This window comes from Pezoporus wallicus, unplaced genomic scaffold (assembly GCF_028554395.1).
Source record: "Pezoporus wallicus isolate ANWC-B61680 ecotype Strahan unplaced genomic scaffold, APGP_CSIRO_Pwel_v1 contig_3568, whole genome shotgun sequence".
NCBI lineage: Eukaryota > Metazoa > Chordata > Aves > Psittaciformes > Psittacidae > Pezoporus > Pezoporus wallicus.
Window position 1 is genome coordinate 1,975,288 of NW_026637826.1, and position 23,597 is coordinate 1,998,884.

General features: G+C 39.3%; 1 protein-coding gene across 1 annotated transcript; it reads right to left on the bottom strand.

Annotated features, from left to right (window-relative positions):
- Positions 1 to 2,221: 2,221 nt before the first annotated feature.
- Positions 2,222 to 22,831, bottom strand: LOC130598380 (inter-alpha-trypsin inhibitor heavy chain H3-like). Its single transcript, XM_057407747.1, has 22 exons — positions 22,716 to 22,831; positions 20,113 to 20,136; positions 18,790 to 18,956; positions 17,668 to 17,772; positions 17,092 to 17,254; positions 16,055 to 16,165; positions 15,436 to 15,561; positions 14,763 to 14,879; positions 13,936 to 14,104; positions 13,497 to 13,622; positions 13,003 to 13,184; positions 11,871 to 12,056; positions 10,773 to 10,912; positions 10,220 to 10,374; positions 8,703 to 8,708; positions 7,926 to 7,952; positions 6,926 to 6,976; positions 6,220 to 6,333; positions 5,762 to 5,966; positions 4,438 to 4,610; positions 2,808 to 2,919; positions 2,222 to 2,710 (listed from the first exon to the last, which is right to left on the bottom strand). Exons 1-22 carry the CDS (start codon positions 22,803 to 22,805, stop codon positions 2,581 to 2,583), a joined length of 2,679 nt encoding a protein of 892 aa, XP_057263730.1. The 5' UTR covers positions 22,806 to 22,831; the 3' UTR covers positions 2,222 to 2,580.
- Between the last annotated feature and the right edge of the window lie 766 nt (positions 22,832 to 23,597).

The following is a 23,597-nucleotide window of genomic DNA, read 5'->3' on the forward strand; positions in this document are numbered from 1 at the left end:
TATGGGGGAACAGGGGAAACCTCAGTCTTGCTGTGTTAAGGTTCTTCTAGAGATAGGTTTGTAGCAACATTGAAAGACGATGAAATTAGCAGTAGGCACATAGGGGGGAATGTGACCCGCACTGGCTGCGGTCCCACTTGTCATAGCAGAGTTGTGGAGGCTGTTTTACAAACACCTGCAGAGCAGACAGAGAATTGCTGCAGAGCAGCCCCTGACTTGCTGTCAGTTCTGATGTCCTCAACATAAAAAGGACATGGAACTGTTGGAACAAGTCCAGAGGAGGCCACGAGGATGATCAGGGACTGGAGCACCTCCTGTATGAAGACAGGCTGAGAAAGTTGGGGCTGTTCAGCCTGGAGAAGAGAAGGCTGCGTGGAGACCTCAGAGCAGCCTTCCAGTATCTGAAGGGGGCCTATAGGGATGCTGGGGAGGGACTCTGCATTAGGGACTGTAGTGATAGGACAAGGGGTAACGGGTTCAAACTTAAACAGGGAAGTTTAGATTGGATCTAAGGAGGAAATTCTTTCCTGTTAGGGTGGTGAGGCACTGGAATGGGTTGCCCAGGGAGGTTGTGAATGCTCCATCCCTGGCAGTGTTCAAGGCTGGGTTGGACAGAGCCTTGGGTGAGATGGTTTAGTGTGAGGTGTCCCTGCCCATGGCAGGGGGGTTGGAACTGGATGATCTTAAGGTCCTTTCCAGCCTTGACTATTCTATGATTCTACGATCATGAACAGGTTGCCCAGTTTGAAAGGCTAGAGATTATTTCTGTTATAACTGAACTTGATGTTTGGATTACATTCTGATGATGCTGGGTTTTATCAGCGGACTTACTGCAAATTAGAAGCTCCCTGCTTCTAGTTATAGGGTGTCTCCATGTCAGCGGTAGGAGTAAAAGTTTTATCTAACTATCTAACTAATCCATCTGGCTGCTACTCTCTCCCCTTATTGTTACCTGTAGTTACATTTGTGGTTATCTCCTACCTTGCCAGAATCTTGGAAGAACTACATATTAAAAGGGGATTTTTCTGTCTCTGGTGTAAGCAGGAGTGCCTCAGCCTGTGCAGAAGCAATGCAGAGCAGACTCCAACCCCTGAGGTCAGCTTCTGGCTGACAATTCAGTCATGGCCAACAAGGCTCCAGCCACCTCTGGAGATTTGCCTCATCCCCATGAAGTAAGAGAGGAAAGCTGTAGCTGAGCCTGTGCCCGGTGTTGCCGTGTGCATGAACTTTGCTCATTTTTCAGTAACTTTAAACCTTCTGTAGAAACTACTGTTTTCCTTCATCACTTTTGCCTGAATTTAGCAGGCAGAGACATCTACCCACTGTGGGACTCCCCCCTCCCTTCAAGAATTGATTTTTTTTTTCTTCTTCTGCAAAATTTCTTCTTCTGGAGAACGATTTTGTCCCTGGAGAAGGCCTGCCTCTCCCAGAAATTTAACAGTGAGTGTATTTTTCTTCTATTTTATTCCTCTTTGATTTTTCTGTTGCAGTGTTCACATCTACGTCTGTTCTTTCAATTTAACTCACCACATCTTATGTCTTCTCTGTTTTTCACACTAGATTCCTCTTTCCTCATGTGTGTCTGCATTCTCATTTCCCACATGCAGCCTTTCTCTCCTTGTTGTATAATAGGGAAATTTGTAGTTTGCCATTTGAGACCACAGTTACGTTGCTACAGCTGATTAAAGAAATCTCAAGTAAGAAAGACACTTATGTTTTTGCTTTAGAACTAATAGCTTACAATTTCTTCCAGTACAACGTGAATATATAAACAAATGGGACACTTTTAGTCCTAAAATATGTGCATAAATTCAGTTACGGCAATGGAGGGAGGAATTTTACTGGAAGATTGTAATGGCCTTTCAGTAAAATTTCACAAACAAAAAAGATACTGTCCAAAAGACATGTTCTATTCCTTAAATCTTAGTGCTGTTTGGAACTGTGGCATTTCATTATTTTATAAAGATTTGGGCATTCACAAGTTAGATTCAAATTAAAACACTAAAATACAGGCATTCTGGATGCTAACAGTCATCTAGAGCGATGGCCCTGCACCAGCCCTCTAGCACTATGCAGTCAAGTGTCAGTTGGTTTGAATTGCTATAGAAATATCCTGAAATAGATGCTGGACTGTCAGCTGTCTTCTGCTGAACTTCTAAATGCATCTGGTATCCTAGACTTTGGGAAACACTGACAGCTGTTGGAATAATAGGACAAGGCATTAAGTACCGATGCTTTTATTAAAATCACTCCTGACACTCAGTTACTGATTTAAACTTGGGTAGAATGTTTCTGTTATGTTTTACAAAGTCAAATCTTAAGTCAGGATGTTAAAACTAGTAAATGAATCCGGTAAGATGCTTCAGAGGATGAGTGATATCTGTGCACACAGGCAGAATAGCTATTCAGCACCTTGGGTTGGATCAAATATGCACTAAAACTCTGTGAGAATCCACCATACACTGGCACTGCCAAACGCAGTAAAGCTTGTGTATGTTTAGCAGATCTTAAACATTGAAAAAACTATTCTTTCAGACAAATACTCCTTATACCCATGAATTTGGAGGAAGTTGTAGCTGTTTAAAACAGGCTGGAAACAATATAGTCCGTATGAACACCATCTATCAGCCCAGCTCCGTTGTTATGAACAAACCAGCAAGGGATATCGACGCCGCGCTTCGGATCGATTCTGTAATCCCTCTGCCAGCCCCTGAAAGGAGAAACACCGTGATGGGAGTATGGAAGCAGAAACACTTTGACAATGTAACCTTTCCTAAGTCTTTGCTAAGGACTTAATTATTGTTTACCTTGTAACTGTCAGTTCATTGTTTTTAACAATCATAGTGGCATCTGGTTTCTTAGGATCAGACCCGGGATGAATTTCAAGTATGGTGAAGTCAATGGGGTGGAAAAACTGTCCTAAAAATAGAAGTCAAAATTACCATTTCAGGCATGTTGCACACACTAAAACAGTTCTGCATTCCTGTGCTGCTTTCCATGCCCCTGCAGAGTTTTGAATTGATAAGCAAACACCAGGTTTTGAGTAAGGCTGAACACATGCAAGAATTCTCTGTGTACCTGGATGTAAATTCCAACTTCTGAGTGCACAGTAAAATTAGCCTTTTCTAGATATCCTTTATGACTTCCTCATTTTGTGTCTTGTCTATTCAGATGTATTTATTACATACTCTCAAAGTCATTAGCTTTTTTTGTATCAAACAGTACATGTGTTGAGCTCTGAAACTCTTGGATGTGATTATGCTTGGAATAAGGCTGACACCTAAACAATTTTCACACTCCTTCCAGGGTGAGCTTTCACACACTTTTCCCCTGTCTGGGCTGATGCAGGATGCTGTTGGTGCTTTGAGTGCTACAATGTGCAGAGATTTTAGATTGCTTAGTATAGTACAGGGGCAAAGTCAAAGATGATGAAAATAGAGATAAGGGGTTTAAGTGACTGAACTGTATATAACCTGGTGTACTCACATCATGTGGGCCCTGCACAATTTTTTTCCTACTTGCAATTCACATAACAGCAGAGTAATTTCTGTGTGGAGAGGTCATGTATGAGGACCATGGAGCAGGAAAGCATAAATAACATTCCATCCTTATTCTGCTCCTTTTCTGTTTCGTTCCAGCATGTCGAAGGTACCACCAGTGATACACCTTTGCTCACTCTCCTTGGGCCTCCAAGTGCATATCGAGACTGAGAAGAGTAGCAGTTCATTATTTTCCACAATGAGTAAACTTATTGACCCAAAGTGAATGTTTGCAGCCCTTGTCTCATTTTGTAAGTGAAAACTGGGAGGCAAGGGAAAATGGCTGCTACCTGTGTATTTTCCAACAGAGAATGCACATCACCAAACTCACTACACTGACAAAGCAGCATTCAATGGGGTCAAAATTTTGATCCCTGAATTATCAACTTTGCCTTCTACTAGAATAAAGAATGTTAGCTGACATGAGGAAAACCTTAGCCAATGCAAGACATTCTGTGACATTAATATATACTAATAAATCAAGATATACCTTAACAACTTTGTTTCTTACAAGGATGCACTAACTGAGGTTTAGCAAATTCCAGTGAGCATTTTTCTCAGAGTGTTTGTGCTTAGGAGAAAGGAGAGCTCAAACCACCCAAGAAACAGGGAGAATAGTGTAGTAAGAAAGAAAATAATCCGTAGATAGTTTAAAGAGCTTCAAAGATACCAGTGAGGACAGTGGATGCTTATTATTTCAGCAGCAGTAGCAGAGTTTATGAAAAGATAATGCATCAAGTCTGAGCTCAGAATGTTTTGCCAGAAATCTTAATACAGCCAATCAATGTCACGTTTCCAACGCTATCTCAATTCAGAAAGCCTAACTACAAGATTGTGTCTACAAATCATATAGCCTCGTAAGGAAAAACAAGCATGAAAACACTAAATGAAGCCATACCTAATAGTCCATGGGTCTGTTCAGACAGTTTGTCACTTTCCAATGTATACAGTCCCAGGAAATCTTGGTGCAGAGGATGTTTCTTCCACACTTGGTGCAAAACAATAACAAAGGAGGCACCGCTGCCCATTGTGAGCACCACATTTCTTTTTCTGTTAATTACCAAAGTTAAACTGAGGAACAAAGAGAAACTTGACTTAGGGCATTGTGCTTCCCTGAGTTAACAGCAATGAGAAGAAACAGGTCCTACAAAAAAACACGACTTTATCAGTTCCTCGGTGTTTATTAAAAGAGAGGTTTTGCTGCCTATTTTGGTCCATGTGAATCAGTGTGTGTTCACAGACAGCCAAAGACTCCTACTGAAGTACACTGTAAAAGCAGCCTAGCTTTAAACTTTTCAACAAGATGTTTCTACCAAAACTTGTCTTATAACAGCACAATTAATCACAGATAGGTTTGTGATATATAGAAATGTCACCTCATGCTGTAAATCAAAATGTTATTGATAGAATCATAGAAGTTGTTGCTGGGAGGGACCTTCAAAGCTCATCTAGTCCAACCCCCCTGCAATGTGATAAAACCATCATTTCCTTGCCTGGATGCTGACACCTTTTCCTTTTGGTTTTCAGAAAAGGCAATGGCTGAACTGTCTAGGCAAGTGCTGGGACACCGGAGATTTGCTTCTGATTGGGTAAGTGATAGCATCCAAGTCGCTATTTCAATAAAAAATGAGCCTGCTGTATGAATAGCACTTCTGCTCCAGTGTTCCTTCTGCTGCAGTGCCATGCTTTGAGAAGATGGTAGCTTCATTCCAGGTACACAATGAAAATGTAAAGGAGGAGGAGGAGTTGATGCTGGCTATTCCTTTTCTAAACTTTGTTTGGCCCAGGTACAAATAATAGATAAATCTCATGAATAATGTATCTGCTGACAGGGAAAAATGTACTTATTCTATGATTACCACATTTTCTGTTTCTTAAAATGGAGATTGTTTACAGCACATTATTCTGGTTTTGCTTAAAAGGCTACACACACTGTCTGAAATTACTCAAGTGTTTGTAAGACACTGTTGCATTAAGCACAATACCAAATCTAGTTTTACCTTAGTTGTAGGAGTAGACAATCAGGGAGAACTCTTTACTTATTCCAAGCAGAGAAACTGATTCAGCAGTTACACAACAAAGTGGAAAGCAGGACACAGCAGGACTCAATTCAGTTTCTTTCGTATATTCAGACAACAAATCTTAAAAGTCTGTTATTGATCAATGCTAAAAACCCTGTACACAGTAATAGAGGAGCCTGATACTGTTTCTGCAAGCCTTACCCTTCTTGCTGCAAGGTGACTGAGTCAAGCCAGGAGAAACCTGTTTTTTCATTGCCATTCTGAATTGTGATCTTCTCAGGAGTTACTGTCAGCTTTAAATCCAGGTACTTATTTGCAATGCCAAGTTTTCCAAAATACGTGTTTTGGATCTTTGCATCACTGTTTGCTCTCTTATCACCAATGAGTTCTCCATTGACTGTGATGCCTAGTATAAAAAGGAAACATCAATGTTCTATGTAGATAGGGCCTGATCAACTGATGTCAAGGAATCTCATGGAAATTTAACAACTCAAGGAAACAAACACAAGGTGAAAACCAGATCAGAACCACGCGGCCATATTTGTGCCAAAGTAGAATAAAGCTCTGGGGACTGCTCTGTGGCTTTCCACAGACAACAAGATTTTCTTGACAAAAGTTTAATATTTCATAGAGCATAAAGAATTTAAAATAAAACTCACCTGTAACTGGGTCAGTTATTAAATTTAACACAGCTCCTGGGTTTTCATTGATATTGAAACAAATGGCATCTTCTTTTTCTGGCACCGATATAATGAAGTGTGGATCTCCATCAACTGCAGAGGCAAATCACTGGTATTTGTACAGTGATACACAGGTTTAAAGTTCCACATGAACATTTAATGTTGTGATGCTGGAACTGCTGAGGACTAGTCCCTGTACAAGCTGGATGGCCAGCTCAGTCCAGTCCATCCTCCAAAGGAATGGTGGGGTCCCAAGGAAGCTGCTACCATCTCCCCCAAAGGAACTACATCCTTTTTCCCCTCATCTTTCCCAGGTAAATGACATATATCCCGTGTCTCTCAACCACTGGGAAATTTGGCACATGGATTGTAGGTTCAGGATGGCCACCTCGAAGTGCTGATCTCTGAGAGCCATGAAAGTACTACTGAGGGCTGGAAGCTCATATGGAGAACAGGCAGTTCCCAACACTAAGTCTAGCAATGGGGAGGACTAAGAAGATGCTTATGTATCATCTCAGTGACTTGATCTTTAGAACACATTTAGAGATGTTTAAAGCAAATTAAAATACCAGCCCCTTCGAAATGAAAAATGTCTGCTTATGTGGAAGGGAATTATCTGAAAGACTCATAAGACTTGCACAATTAAATACCCTCTCTGTTCTCCTTCTATGCAGACATTACTCACCACTAGTATGCCATGTGGGCTGTGACCTGTACAGGTAAGATACCTGTGGAACTGCAGAGAGAGTGAAGAGAAAAAAAAAAAGTTAAAAAGCTCACATCAAAATGAATTTTTACACACTATCTGCACAGTACCTCTAAGATGTCAGGAAGTTAATGTGCTAGGCAAATTGCTAATTCCATCCTAGTTTTTAGAGCATATAATACATGGAATGACAGTTTGTGTCCTTTTTGAATCAAGAAAAGCTTCAGAGATAGATTTCACTTGTAGTCTAAATTGCTTACAGTGTTTCCACAAGACCCAAGTAATGTACCTGTAGGACACAAACGTCTTCAGGACGACTTCAGGATTAAGCGACTTCAGGATTAAGCTGTGTATCAGCAAGGAAAGGTGACATCACCCACTGAATACGTATGAGGTTTTGACATTATTTTTTTTTCCAGAATAAATTTAAGTCTTTTCAATGAAGACTTGAGGAAAAACAAGTAAAAAGAGAGATTAAGAGAGATGGAATCTAACTGCCAGAGCAAAAACTTCATAATTCTCTCATTTCTCTCATTGCCCAGCCAGCAATCTGAAGGGCCTGTTGCGTGCTCTCTCTCTCTCATATAAATTCTTTCTGTAAAAGTAACTGAACATACTAACTTAGTCAGAGATGCTGATATCATAGTCCCTTGCTTTATGTAATTCCAGAGGAGATGCAAGTTCAAGTCCACCATCTGCTCTTGGGGAAACAGCTTTCAGGAAAAAAAGGTGGTTTGGTGAACTGCCATTTACTCCTTAAAAGCTATTTAGTTGAAACTGTTAAATCTGGTATTTTTCAACCTGTAAGCGGTTTTAGCAGTGAGCAACATTGTAGCAGGAGCAGAATTTGTTAGCTTTTGTCAAAACACAATTGTTAACCCAGAAAAGGCAGTTTCTGTCTCTCCACTAATTTCAGTTGATTGAATCAATTTCCTATGACAGATGCTGCTTCATCAGAAACTTAAAACTAACGACTTACCCAGCCTAGCAGCTGTGGCAGCCTGTGCTGTGAATGAAACAAAATGTTATTTTAGAGGCTAGAAGGAATCAAAAACAATCTCCCACTTCCTTCCTTCCTTCCACCGAAACCAACTCCAAAACCTTGTATTTATGGATAAAATTCTAAATATTTAAAAAAAGAAAAAGTCAGTCAAACCAGTCAGCATAGTACTGCATCCCCATGCCATAAACAGGCAGGAAGCACACTGATCCTCAGCAAAAATGTTACTTCTCCAAAGGCCTGGAATTTGCTGGGACAACCTGCTCTTCTCCAATACCTCTGTGCCCTCTTGTTCTAAGGTGCACGACTGGGAAATCAGTATGATTTCCCACCTGCTTCCACGTTTTTCTAGTCTTCTACTCTTTTTACAGCTGAAGCTATGGGGTGTGTTTGAAGACAAGGGCTTTGTGCTGAAGTAGCAGCAATCACAGTATCAATGAAGACATCTCTGTATGAGAGACTGCAACACTCAGGGATCTGGGAGTTGACAGCGCTAGCCCCGGAAAACTTCTTTGTACTGGACCTGAATTTTGTGGTGGTAGGATGGTGAAATGATCTGAGATAGGAGGAACAATGCTGAAAATTGTATTTACAGATTTTTCCAGCTGAAAAGCTTTTAATCTACTTATAACACACTCCTGATTTATTCGCCAAGAATTGTATTAAAATACTGTGTCCTAGATAAGGTGAGTGATGCAGGAAATCCATCTCTAACAGTTAAAAATATTAAATAAATTTAATAAGAAACGTACATACCTTCAGCTGCTCCCATGGGCAAGGGAGAAGTAAAAGGAAGAAAAACAGGAATTTTATTTCAGTTGTGTAATTAAACAGGAAGGATTCTGACCCTGTTAAAACATATGCTAAGAAAACCAACCCCAAATAAACAAAAAAAAAACCCAAACAAACCAGCTGATGGACAATTCAACTGGATATCTTTAGTATTTTACAATTGCAATCTTCCCAATGATACAACTCAATATGTGCAGATCAAACAAAAACACACTGAAAGTAAAAAGCTGTTATGTGAGGCAGCAGAAATGTGATTATGCATACAATGAGCACAATTAGTAATTGGTTTATTGTTATGCCATTTCCACATTGCAAAACGTATCTATTGGGTTTACTCTTTTGTGGTTTTCAAGACATTTGCATCATTTATTAGTACTGACTGGATGATTCAATAGTCTTTTTTTGTGAATCTAGACTCTAGGGTGTGTAAAACTTCTTTTCTTATACAGCAGCAGTGTTTTAAGCATTTTCTCCTACTACTGCTCTACATTTTCTATACACAAAGGGGATTTACTTGGAAAGAGGCCTTTGTACTACAAACACCTGGGAAGGGGAAGCAAAGAGCTGAAGATGGCTCTGAGCAGATGCCAATTCTGTCAAACGTTTGGGTATGATTTCCATTTTATGGAATCCAGCTGTAAATTTAAACTTAGGGGTGCTAAGCAAAAGTTTGTGGAAAAATTAATGGCTGTTAGTAGAACAGATTGAAAAGCCTCACAAGCAGTTTGTCAGACCTGTTGAGTGAGGGAGAGAAGAGGATGGCTTGAGCAACACATACAGATGAGGGTGAGGTGACTTCAGGGTGCATCGACCAGGTAGCATTTGGCCTTACTTTGCTAAAGAGGAACAGTTGCTTCATTTCACAGAGGCTAAACAAAGCAGCTGAACTGGATGAAAGCACAGTGTTACTGAGCAAGGAGTTCATAATGAAATAAAAGATCAGAGGAACTAAGAACAAGTGCGTTTTCAGTATCATTGCTTCTCTTTCTGCAATATATATGAATACTGTGTTTTACAGGTATGATCTCCTTTTTACAACCTGATATATCCCGTACAAGGAAGATCTCATGCAGATTTTCCCATTTTATGTAGAAAGATGTTACTACATACACCCCTAAACTGAAATATGTAGAAAAATAAAGGAGAAAGTGATATGAACTACACCGAATATATCTGATTATTAGATAAGAACTGCTTCTTGCTTTTTGTTTTTTTGATCTAAAATACTTTATATATTTAGCTTAAAGTTACACTTATTTTGAATTTCTAGTATTTTGCCTGTGCAGCTCAGTAATGAAGGATGGCTTGATGGAAATGAGCTTTACAATGGTAAGTTATTTTACGTAAACCTCACAAGTGCAAGGCTTAGAAAATAGATTTTTCAGATACATGTTTAAAACTGTGTCCATACAAAAGCCTTTCTGTAGGGGAACATCAAAGGAACTTGGATGCTCAAAGTACAATTGTGAAAATGCCTATACCTTCAATGGGTTTATCAGCAATCCCATCTTTATTGTCATAGTCTTCTGGCTTTGTTACCACCATGGATGTCAGTGGTGTTACAAACTTGTATTTTAGTGAGAGATCCAAGGCTTCGGCTGTAAGATTCTCCTTTTCTTCTCCTGTAGCTGCAATACTGAATACAGGGAGAGACTCTTGGCATGAGTGATGGCTACATTACTCACTGAACTCTGGATTAAATATTTTTCTTTAAACTGAAGTTGTTTCTCTGCAGGTAACTTATCAATAAGGAATATTTGTTACAGTCTTAAGAGCACTTCTGATTCCACTGGGTATCCAAGAAAAAGGCAAAACTGTGCTTTATATTTGCAGTAATTTTAAACTGTGTAATTTGCAACCTGAAACAGGAATACTGAGGCTGGGGAGGAGAATAGATTGGGATATTTTTCTTACCAGTTTTTGTGGTTTCTCATTGGCACCTCAGTTTGAAGTGAATTTCAGCTTCCCATCCCAGAAGCTGCACCAGTCAGATAGCTTAAAAGGGTTCATAGCTGTTATCCTAGATATAATTACCGTTTTTCTAGGAGTTGTTCAATGGTGAGATAAGCCCAGAGCCTTTCAATGTACTCTCCAAATATGTATTCTTGTTCTTGGAAAGCTTTAGCTGTTTCCTCAGCATCTTGTTGTGTAGTATATGACAGGGCATCATTAGCCTGTTAGGAGTAAGGAAATTTCTCTGTATCCTAAATAGCCAGAAACTTCCAGAACGTGCCCAGATCAAGACCTTCACATCTGAAAATGTTATTAAATTGAAAACCAGACTGGTCCCACACTGACACTTGCCCAGGAAATTGTTAGTGTTGTATCAGGATCTTTGTTCCATTGCTTCTGTGAAGGTTAGTAGTGTACACTGTAGGCCATAATGCTGTTTCCAAATTCACATGGCAGTTGTGTTCACTAGAATTTGGCTACTCAGGATTTAAAGAACTTTGATTATGGTGCTGATTTCACACAGGAACCCGTTAAAGCAGATGTGCTGGCTAACTTACTAATAATACATTATTTACATTTGAAATATACCTAATTTCATATAATATATGTACTACATCACAGTGCACACGGCATATGTGCAGTTCACAATATTTAAGATAACATGATCTATAATATGTTTGTGTTGTGTTTCTTGAATATCAGGGGAAAATTTTTTTACAGAATTCAGATCTGGAGAGATATTTAGATCACTTCATTTGTATTAGAAGTAGATTTTGCCTATTTTAAGAGGAAACGATTTCAAATATTCAGCTGTCTTATCTATCAGTTTTCTTTTCCCAGTGAAGACTAATGTCTGTCACACTGAATATTTGGCTCCTGAAAGAACAAGGTAGGGTATTTAGAGACTAAACAAAAAAAAGAGATAGTTAAATCTATTAGCAAATATAATTCAATCACTGCACAGAGTTGTTTAAGACTGACCCTCTCATACCAGACTGAGTTAGGCAAGTAATTTTCAGTGTTAAAAGTAATGACTTTGGTGCATTTAGTTTCTCACACATGCAGTAACACAACGTGTCACTGAGGTAAAGAAATACCAGTAAATATTTTTAGTATTGCCAGCTTTGGGCTTGCAAACATTTTGTGAACCTTATGTAAGTCAAAGAAATCCACACTTACACCTTCACCTCTCACATCTGCAGTCAAATGGTTTTGGTTGTTGTCTATTAAGCGTCCAGCAACCACAATCTCAGATCCATCATAGAAATGCTTAAAACTGTTTCTAGTTAGGTCTGATATTTCATTTTCTGGGTAGTTTAACTCCACATCAGTGAGCATGGGATTTGACACCTCGTCATAAAACCCCTACAGGATGAAAAGACAAAAAAGAAAAAGAAAACATTTACCTATCATTGTTTCTGTAACTCATAGGTAAATCTGTGCCCAGAAACACCCTGCTACCCAGCAATGAAAGCTGAAAGAGTATTTTAGAAAAAAAATATTTAAATGTTCAGTTAAATCTCAGAGTACAAGGCCTAAAAATCTACAAAAAGTGGAGATGAGAAAGGTCATACCAGCTCTGCAGTGTCATTAAGAGAGAGGAAAAAAATCTGAGAACAACATGCTGTGGATGACGAGTTCCACCAGTGTTAATCAAGAGGGATCCCAGGCTTCCCCCTGTTTGATAGAAATAAGTTTCTAGATCTATTCTCTGCAGAGTCTCAAATGATGACATAAGCCAAAGGAGACTAGGTATTTTAGTTTGGCAGAGCTTGCAATGAAATCCAGCATCTAAATTATTTGGTGACATTTTCAAATGGCTGCTATTGGAATGTGAGAAATAAAAGAGGTCAGTTCTGTACTGCCTATACCTGTTCTTATGCCTTGTATGACTAAAATGCTTCAAAGGTACGGTAACATATGCAGAAAGTTCTTAGAGTATCTAGCGTCCTTATGCTTTGTCATCCTTCTCTTCCCTTGACATGACATTAACTACATGATCTATGAGATGCAGGAGAGAAAATGGCTGCAGCAATCTTGTTGCATACCAAAGTGTCCTTCAGAACCATGACTTGTGTCACCCTATGCCAAGTTTTAAACCCTCTTCTGTAGCCCAGGGTATCTCCCTTCCACTGTCTGCTTATATAAGGGAAGGGGAACATTAAATGTAACTAATATTCTGATTACAGCAGACTCGAGTATCTCAGTAGGAGATTACACTTTGGGATTTGGATTACTTCAAAATAAGAATGTCTGTATACTTGCCTGAATTAATGTATCTCTCATCTAATGTAAGCAGCGATTACTGTACCTGAAGCTGTAAAGCTGCATCAGAGTCAGGATAAATGCGACGGGCCAGTCCTTTATTCTCCAGTGCCATCTTCTCCAAGAAGTTGTAGTCAACGCCATAGCCAAACCCAAGATTGTATAAGGGATATTTTCCTTCAATGGCTTTTTTCACATGTGCCTGGATTTCCTGAGTATTTGATATGCCTGCATCAAACCAGAAAACGTTTCAGTTTTCTTCTTAAATAGAAAAAACGATCACAAAATGAAATGTGAATAGTCATGTTCGGGTTCCCTAGCAGCCATTATCAAAAACTTGCTTTAGTAGTATGCTGCTGGTACAGTAGCATTTAAATCATTAAAACATCCATAAGTCAAAGGTGGAGGCAAATTTTAACTTAGTTGTTGGTTGGGGTTTTTTGTCATTGGGTTTTTTGTTGGCTTTTTTTGTTGTTTTTTTGTTGGGTTTTTTTGTTAGCTAATTCACACTCTTTATTATTCCATCCAACACAAACTTACCTACGTTTGGTTGGCCATCTGTTAACATGATAACTATAGAAGCGCTTCTCTTGGGCACTAGGTTTCCTTCATGAGCAGCATTCAGCATATCAATTCCCCTCATTATGCCACCATGTAAATTTGTCACTGCAAGGCAGACATAGAAATTTGGTTTCAGCATAAACAGTCAAAATAAAGGCCCCCTTTTCACTGAAATCTCATGAGGCCTCATTGCAGTATGAAAATTAAAGATTTGGGTTTGCAAGCAGGGAGATGTTTAGATAGAAAAATACCTGGATTTTGGAAATATAAGGACAAATAGATGTTACAGAGTAAATTTCACCTTTAGGAGCATCTCATCAGGATTAAAAATATGAAGATTTTTAGCATCATGTTCACAGACTGACCTGATAAATTAATTTACACAAAGACCTATAGGCAATTTCAGTAAAGTGCTTACTGCCTGCAGTGTCAATGCCCCGAACAAACTTCCTTGCTTCATCCAAATTCTCTCGAGTGGCTTTGATTAACGTTTCTTTCCAGGTGTGTACTTCACTGCCAAAAAGTATGAAATTGAAGAAGTCATCTTCTTTCATGTCATCTAAGATTTTTAGAAGTGCTTCTCTTGTCTGTAAGACAAAGAGATTTAAATGTATGGCTTAACATTTAATGAAAGAGGTGATTACAGATTTTACATGATTAATGTCTCAGCATTTGGTATTTTTAACTTTTACACAGTGGTGCAAATATTCTGAGCTTGTTCTGCCCTTGCCAGTCCCTGTGTCTATTTCACAATCACTCTAATGAAGTCAGCCAGTTGCAATTACATCTGCTAAATCTTTGCAGCCGAGAGGAAAATCAAGTTTCAGCCCATGGACTGTTGCTTACACTGAGGTAAGCTGGCACAGCAAATAGAAAGCGATGGGAAATGGTCGTGGAGAAGCTCCCATGCAAGCAAGCATGGATATTTTGATGCACTGAAACCTGAAAACTCTGAGCATTATCTTGGAATGAGGAGTCCTATGAAAAGAGCTGCCGCTTCCTAGAGGAAACAGAATGAACAACATAGATAATGCACATAATACAAGTAAATACAGCCTAAATATATAGAATTTTGTTCTACAGTAATGCTTCACAACAGTACTTATGGTTCTGCATATTAGAGAGGTTACAGCATAAAACCACCTGGTGCAGTTGAAGCAGTGCTCATGCACTATCAGCCTCCCTGTCCCTTCCATCACAACAGAGGCTCTTTCACTGGGACTCCATAGTAACGTAATAACTTACCTGTTCTATTTCTCTTCCAGACATTGAACCACTAATATCTATTACAAAAATAACATTCTTGCTCAACTTTGGAAGATTTGTTGGTGCAAAGAAGTGCACGAAGTAGCCATTGACAATCTGAAAAAAAAAAAGCCAAAACAAAACCACTTTTCTATATCATAAACCAGATAAAGAATAAATTACTTTCATTTGGCGTCTGGCCCCTAAGAGGACTAAAAAGGTTTTAAAGTCCCCCCTTGACCAGTTCTATCTCAGTTCACAGGGCCAGGGACTTCATTTAAGCACAAGCTTAGGCCTTTGGTCCCTGCTTGAGCTACACTGTAAGAATGCCTGTCTCCAGCTGTGTCACAGCCATATCTGTCCATGGACTCCACTGATTTGAATCCCACCCTGCAGCATGACTTCTCACCTTGACACTGGGCTGCCTCATCATCACAAACTTGTGTGGTGACCTGGATTCTCAGTTTAATTTGACTAATGTTTCTGGGTCTACCTTGCTTAGGTACTGTGGGGAGTGGGCTCATCATGGCTGGTGAATCCCTTGCGCTTGTCAGCTGTCTTGACACATTCAGCAACCTGTCCTTTAGGGAACTGCTGGCCCTTGCTGCTCCCTGAGCTTTACTACACAGGCTAGGCTGTTCAACAGCTCAAAATTTCCAGCTGTCAGATTTACCTGCAAATTATCTGGAGTTGTTCTCTTCACATCATATCTTACAGTAAAATCCCCATCCAAGGCAGACTGTGAGCAATTTGCACAGGTTCGCTGCTGATCAAGAGTCGGCTTGAAGGAGATATGCCCCTGAAAAGAAATGCCTTCATTAGATCTGAACCTCAACAGCTGAAAGGTACTTCCAGAACACAAGGACGTTTGCATTTTTGTAGAGCTGCTATATTTATATTCACAGATATGAGACTAACCTTGTTTATCAGGTTAGGTATTAGTTTGTATCTGTATGTATTTATATATTTATTGATGAGTAACTGATATGTGAAGGCTGCTCTCTAGAGCTTTCTTCATGTGTTTACTTCCCCATCAGTATCCAGGTTTTCAATTACTGGTGTGAGACAGGGCCTACTGGTTTAGGTACAGTACCATGCTTAACAGCTATGTGGCTTCTGAACTGCATGGGGATGGCCTTCAACTTGGTAGCTTGGAAGTGTAAGCTCATTTGCACAGACAAGCCTTTACTGCATTTCACCTATTTTTATTCCTCTCACTTCCATTGGTAGCACTGGCATTCTTATTTCAGAATTGTAACCATAATACATTATGGAATGCAGTAGCCATTTACCTTTTTCTCTGAAAGAGTTTTTTTAATGGTATTTTGCAGCTCATTGGTGATGAATGTCCCTTCTGCTTCCAGCTCAGTGATACCCTGGGGCTCAAAGATACTTACTTCAATCTGAAATATTAATTGAAAATTCATTGTCATTGATTACCTCACAACATATCAATACAGCCATTTCCAGGAGGATCAGCAGGCAACTACACATGTGAAAGAGGGATTTTCATAAGATCAAAAGAAATTTACTCTTACAATTTAGAATGGCAGTGCAAAACCACACTTGTGTGGACACACCATCTGCCAAACAGGCCCTTTTATATAGAGAAGTTAAAATCAAAGCTAGAAACAAATACACTTTAATAGAAATATAACTTGATACTGGAATTTTGTAAAAATTCAATAAATACTCAAGTCCTTCAAAAATATAACCCAGCCATTAGGTGTGAGTTGTGCCCAATATATTTCAGCATGCCTTCTGTCATAGTGTGTTTAAATGCTGCTGCACTGGCTCTTCTAGATGCTGAGTCTTGTAATGATTTTTACACAGAATTTTCTGGGCATATAAACCAGAAAAGCTTTGCCTTAGAGCTAGGTTTTAGCAAGGCAATAGGAATGATCAAAGGCAAGTTTTGGCACACAAAAGTCACGGTATTCTAGAATGAGATACCTGTATCACTGTAATTTAAGCTTATGTTGTTTCATGGTGATGTGTGAAAGGTGTAGTTTATGTTGTAAAAGCATTTATAAAAGCTGCTGGTTTTATTTTTACCTCAAGGCATCATAATGGCTTTTCCAGGTTTCTGTACATTATTTCTTTTGGAGGCTTAGTAGCTGAGTAATTTGTCAGGCTTACAAATGAAAACCTGCACTAACGTGTACTGGTGTGGACTTCCCATGTGATTCATTAGAAATATGAATAAAGTATGGGCCTTTAGCTCACCTGTGAACCAATGGGAATGACCATGGTACTCCACTTTCAACAGATGTACAGAATTTCATCATCTCTTAAGTTACAGGCCAAATTGATACACCTCGCCATTTACCTCAAAATCTTTGACAAGCTGTTTTGGTTTTACTTTGATGAACATCTCATATCTTCCAAACTGTCGTTTCAGGAGTTCCTCATATGTGAGTTCAAAAGTGACTTTACTGGCTGCTTCAATGTTGACTGAGACAGTGAACTTTTCTGTTTTTCTTCCTGAAGCTCTGTATTTAAGTGGGTAAGAAAAATACTATATCATCTTTCACAGTATTTATTGTTTGGGTTGGTGGAGTATGATTTTCAAAAAGGGCTAAAACAAAGATGGGAATCTTGATCTACTGCTAAGATCATACTTAAACTGTAGAATCTATTTAAGTTTCCCAGTGAGCTTAATCCCAGGAATGGGTCACACAAGTCAGTGACAGCTGCAGAAAGTCTTTCATAATTGCAGATACTGCCTGTGTAGCCAGAAGCTGTGTTTCCTTTTTATATTTTACACTACAGTAACTCTAACTTAATGATTGTTCTTCATTCACATAAAAAATGAACTTCAGAAATACGCCAGAACAAAGTATTTCCAACCTCACAATTTGCTAGGGGATGGTGGTGTGGAAGCCACACAAGACATCGTTCTTACTTAACAAGACCAGCAGTCTCTCCCCTTGAAACAGCCTTCTCATATTGCTTTTTTGCAGCTTCCTTTTCCTTTATAGTTCCAGGGTAAGTGACACCATCAATTGTCCTGCAGATGAAAAAGTCCTAGTTTAGGTGAATGGTTTGCACCAATGCACAAAAAGTTACTACAGGCAATTCTCTGTTTATTGATTGGTTTGCTAGAAAGCACTTGCAGGAATCTCACATTGCCAAGATCTGAGCACTTACACTGAAGCTAGTCTTAGTGGATTTAGACGGAATGAAGAGCTCTGAGCTCAGTATCTTAAGAGAATCTAAACCAATTTTTACTCTGAAAACTAATTAGATCAAAACAGGGCTGATAGTAACACTACTTACACCTGCCATATTCCTAAGCTTCAGCAGCTTGACCATCTCGTTTCATCTCATGGCAAGCCAACTCTTGGATGAGACTCATCTGTCCAAATGGAGCTGTCTACAGCTGAACACTTCATCCTTAGACTTCTTACAGCATTAAACAGGCATTTTTCATAAGGGATTAATCTCATCCTATAATGCAAGTTCTAGTGTGCATTAAGAGTAGTTGTGCCTTAATAACTACTGTTTCTTTTCACTGAAAATAACACAGGCAGAGTGTGATTAGCACAGATGGACGTGTTTAAACTGAATTAAAACTCATAATGCTGTGAGAATTGCATATTTGTACTAAAGGTACAAATGTAAAAGAATAATTCTATTTCCTGCATTTCATTCGGGTATGATTTTTAAATTAAGAGATAAATTAAGCTTTAATACCATCAGGGAAATGAAGTAATGGAACTTTTCTGATTTGATAATGCCACTGTAAGTGGTATTTCTGAAAAGGTGAACAGATCTCCAGAGAAGACCCCCCCCATTCCCTAAGGTCCATGATGATGAATTGAAATAATTGAAAATTAGTCATCTTTTCTACAGAGGTACCAATGTTTGCCTTTCTCTAAGTGTCTTGCAAGCTAAGTTAATAGTACCAGAAAACTACCCAAGAGGCATTCAGAAATCTATCAAATGACAATGTGAAAATGAACATTTGGATTCAGTTTCTCCCAGTTGCATTTGCACAGATAACAATACTGTAAAGATTACACACATGCTGAAGTTGGTAATGAAGGCTGTCTTAGGGAGGTCAACATCAAAGAAGACTTCTTTGTGCACATTTCCACGATTGACAGCTTGACTGGTGATGACATTGTGAGCAAATCGGGAGGTTATTTTACTATCAATTTTCATGCTAGAGATTTCTATCCCATCAACAACCTGGACATTGAAAAATGGCAAAAGCAAAGAAAAGCTGTTACACTGAAGGCTCTGTTAATCAGCCATAAACACATTAGTAAAAAGAAATCATGGCAGGACATTCTGTCACTCCAAAGCAAAACAGGAAAGACCTAATCATAAGAACCGGAGCATAGCTGTGATTTTTTTTCTTGGCTATCTATCACATTGCTGTCATGGTGCTATTTCACAAGTTACAGCTACAGGCTCTATAACAAAATGCTACCACCACAGCAAACATTCTGCCATCAGAAGAACTGTGGGGTTTTTGTCCACTGAGACTATCACTTTTGGTTATGGTTATTCAAAGAGCAAAACATCTTACTGCTGCCTCACTCTCTTAGTGTCTAATTCTCAGCTGAGTGGATGACTTGTTAAGCAGGGATATAAGTAGTCATCGTGTTTAAAAATAGATCTAAATTATTCCAGATGGCTCCAAATTCCATTTAATGTTATTCTCAACTTCCTCACAACTGAGGCTCATTCTTCTTTAAACAAGCAAACAGGTAGGGCAATACTTATTTTCTTTGAATGCACAGGAATATGATTGCTGGAGACTATGTGAGAGCATAGGTAACAACAGATGTGGCTCGTTAGGCAGGTCCACAACAGCAAGGTCTGATTCCTGCATCAAAACCAGCATTGGCAAGAACCACACAGTTTTTATGGTGGTCCTGATCTCAGACTGACTGGTTAAGAAGGTCTCCGCACCATCAAAGCATTTAAGCATTGAATGGGAGTCCGGGTGCCAAGTGGAATCACCCTCAGAGATGAGGTGTCTTGCCTTCCTTAGAAATAAGTACAACATAGAAGTAAAAATACACCCAATGTAGAATGGACGTCTGTTACATAGAGAGAGGTGACTTCAAACAACTTTGCTATTTATTCAAGTACAGTAAGGTTAAAAATGTTTTGTTCATTCTCTTTCATTCATTGTCCAGGAGTTTCCATCTGAGCTTGGAAAGGATCCTTCTAGTCAGTCCTACTGCCTAAACCAAGCAACTCCGGGCTCATCACACCCTCTCAGAAACACCCATTTGCTCAGACTGGGCACACAGAAACGTTGTGAATACAGTAGAAATATTTTTCTCACTATAAATCTTTCTCAGTAGCCTGGACAAAACCATACTTTACTCACCAAGTCATTATCAGCATTTCGCTTCTGTAAAGAGAAAAACAGGAAATATCATTACTAAGGTAGGAAAGCTACATTTAGAAATAAATCACTTAGCACCTATGTAGTTGTCTTCTGCTTCCAACTCAAAGAGTTGTCCAGGAGAAGGAAGGCTTGAGAAAGGTCCTCATTAGTAAACTGAAGTAAATTTGAGGGAAGAGCAAGGCAGCTGAGGCAGGTATAAATATTTTGCTTATAACATTCCTAGTTCTGGTGACTCTTTTAGTTTTAATTTGATATCAGTACACCTTAAATACTGTGGGTCTGAAAGAGAAAGTTTAAACGTTGCTGATTCTGTATTTTGCTCAAGTAACACAAGAAGTTGTTTTCTTTCAGCAAAAAACCAGTAATGGACAGCCTGAGAGATGAGGCGAGAGTGAGAAGAAAAGGCTTGAGTGCTCAGTGCCACGTTTAAATGTCATTGAGACTAAAGATCACACTGGTATCTGCTCAATAGGGCTTCCATAAGTATAGGTTGTCTGTGGGGTGACATCAAATAAAACCAACCTGTCGTTCTAATGTGAGCAGGTAAGATGGTAATACAGCAGGCTTAGAGAGAGGAGAGGCAGTCACTGTGAAAGGTTGCATGGAGCTAAAATAAAAAGCTGCTAGAACATTTTTTTGGCATATTTGCCCCTAGAGTAGGTGCAAATATCAGAACTACAATGTACTCTTCTGGAAGAGCAAACAGGCTTCAAACGCACTGCATCACGTTACAGTAATGCCTTGTGTAACTCAATTCCCATAAGCTCAGTTGCACAAACCTTATCTTTTTTGGCTCTGAGCACCTCATGGGTGACATTTTGTGCAAGCATGTTTACTTGCTCCACTAAACAAGGGGGTAAAGACACAGCATGGTATCAAGTCAGGTACACACAATTGGGTACATTAAAAGCTTTTGGTATCTTTCACGGTTAGGAATTTTACAGGTTGGAAGCTGAAGCACAGAGGGTGATTTTCTGTTGATTCTGGAGTTTTTCAATCTACTGTAGCGCAAGGTTTTGGGGAGGAGGCTTCTTAACTTCTGTAAGACTGGCCAGAACATGTGTACATTTCTCTAGGTTCATCTTTCAAACTGCTGTTGCCATGCAGGTGATTTCTGTGTGCACACCCCTCATGTTTCACAACCTATGTGGGCTTTCTTGCGGTCTCTGTAGAGTTTGCATCACTTCAAATCCATCCTTTGAAAAATGGTATCGTCTTTTCTGTATGTATACTGTAATTGTGGCTAATCATTTCCCCTTACAAAACATGAACTGAGGTATGGACCCTGGGAAATGAAAAGCTGGAAACAACTGAGATGTTGATCTGTTTTGTACAAACTTTTCATTCAAGTGGAATTACCAAGCAGTTTAAGAATACAAAAACCTACAAAAATGTGTTATTTAGTTACAAATAATGCAATTCTGAATACTGCCTCCTAAATCAAAAGACATTTTACCTGCATTTAATTAATTTTACAGAATCATTGTTGTGCATTTTCTTTATCAGAATTCTGGGTTCTATGGTGGTTTTGAAAGAGTTCTGTTCTGACATTTTGGGGGGTACTCTGCCATTCTCATTGCTCTAGTTGACGCTGATCTGCACAGAGGAGTGGATTAGGTGATTTTTTTCATTCTTAATGATTCACTTGGATGTAGCTAGAGACCTCACTAACATCATGGTCATTTTAAGCCATGTTGACAGAAAGTTATAGTGTCCCATTCAAAAATGTTATGCAATTCTAGACCAAACCAAGATTTTCATGTGCTCTGTTTTGTGTAATTATAGTTACTCGATAAAATGTTTCTATGGTATTTTCACATATTTGCCAGTTGCACTGATTTTTTTTTTTTTTTAAGCTGCACAACAGTAACAAAATCTGGGTTTGTTTAAGACTCTTTTGCTGTCAGCAAAACAGCAAAGAATATAGGTGCAAAAAGTCCATAGAAATTAGAGAGGAAGAGCAGAGGAAAAGAGAAATTTGAACCCCCAAGAAAACAGGGAGGCAAACGAGGGCTCCTAAAACAGTACTTGCTGAAAGAAGCTCTGATTTTACAGCTTGGGAAACGAAAACACAGCATGACTAAAAGACTCAGCAGATACCCTACAGTTAACTTGAAGTGACCTCTGGGAATTCACAAGACTAAATTAGGTATTTGTGCATATTCCTCAGTACTATATAGGAAAAATAGTGGACGTATTTATCTGGATATTACATCTCTGTTTTCTGCTTCTTGGAGGCATCTTTTCACTGGTATTTTACATTGCTTCACAGGTGCTAAAGTCAGCTCCTTGGACGCATTTAAAAATAAGACCACCACAACATTCTACCATGATGTGGTGATGGCAGGGAAAAATAGAGGAAAGCCATGGTCTTAAAAAGAGATACAGGGGAGCTTCAGAGCTGATTGAAAATTGAAGCTGATTAGAGGTAAACGAGTCCTGAGTCCCAAGTCTGATGTGCTCGCTGGTAACAGAGAACACAAACCTCCTGGTGGCAGCACTGTATGCTCTGAGAAATGCAGCTGAAGGGCAGGAAGTTAACTCACGAAGAGCAGGAGCCCCATACCTGGTTGATCACTTACCTTGATGTTTCTGCCACGTGTTATAAAAAAATCTGATGATGCAAAAGCGGGAATCAGTAATAAAATATAAAGCAATAGATGGTTTTCCATTTTGTAAGACAAGTAAGGTTCTAATTTGAACGATGTGTATAAATATATAATGCTTTGTTTATTGAGTGTTAATAAATAACCTGGTGTGAAAAGTGGGATTAAACATTAGGCATCCGGGGAAGATCAAATACCGAACTTTGAATTTGCTGTAACAGGATTTACACAGTATTTCAGCAACATCTCTTCTATGTAATATCTCCAAACAGAAATTCAGCTGCCATTTCTGTATGGGCATCTGAGATTGATCTCTGCTCCAGACTCCCTTCTTTTCTCAATGAAAACCATCATTTTTTCTGTCCCAGGCTGTCCCTGGCTCAAATTTATTATAACCATGAACAGAGCTTGCAGCCTCTTAAACCCATTTATGCTCCTCTTCAAATCTACCTCCTGCAACCCTGCGTATCACTCAGGTGATATGATTAGCTAGCAGTATTTGACACGTGTTTGGGCTAGTCCAGAACCTTTCCACGTGCTTTCCCATTCATCTTCATGGCTGAAAAACCCAGGCTCAATTGCACCGTCAATGCCCGTTCACCCTGCTGCTGCTCCCGGCTGGCATTACGATACTGGTACAGGGTTAACCCATGTACAGGGGGGGTGTACAAGGGGGTTAGGGGAATTCACTTGCTGAAACAAAAGTATTGCCTGTACCTATCACGCCTACTAAGCAGAACAAAGGCACTAACCACTGATAAGGAAAAGCAGACACCTGATTCGATTGACAAGGAAAAGCAGACTGATTCTACTGATAAGCAGATATTGATAAGGAAAAGCAGACCCCTGAAGGGGGAG

What these genes read in the sequence shown, in the direction of transcription:
- LOC130598380 (XM_057407747.1), bottom strand. Translation starts at nt 22,805, where the DNA reads ATGGAAAACCATCTATTGCTTTATATTTTATTACTGATTCCCGCTTTT. An exon ending in CACGTGGCAGAAACATCAAG is followed by an intron (nt 20,137 to 22,715) that starts GTAAGTGATCAA and finishes TTCTCTTTACAG; the next exon opens with AAGCGAAATGCTGATAATGA. An exon ending in CTGGAAGAGAAATAGAACAG is followed by an intron (nt 14,105 to 14,762) that starts GTAAGTTATTAC and finishes TTTGTCTTACAG; the next exon opens with ACAAGAGAAGCACTTCTAAA.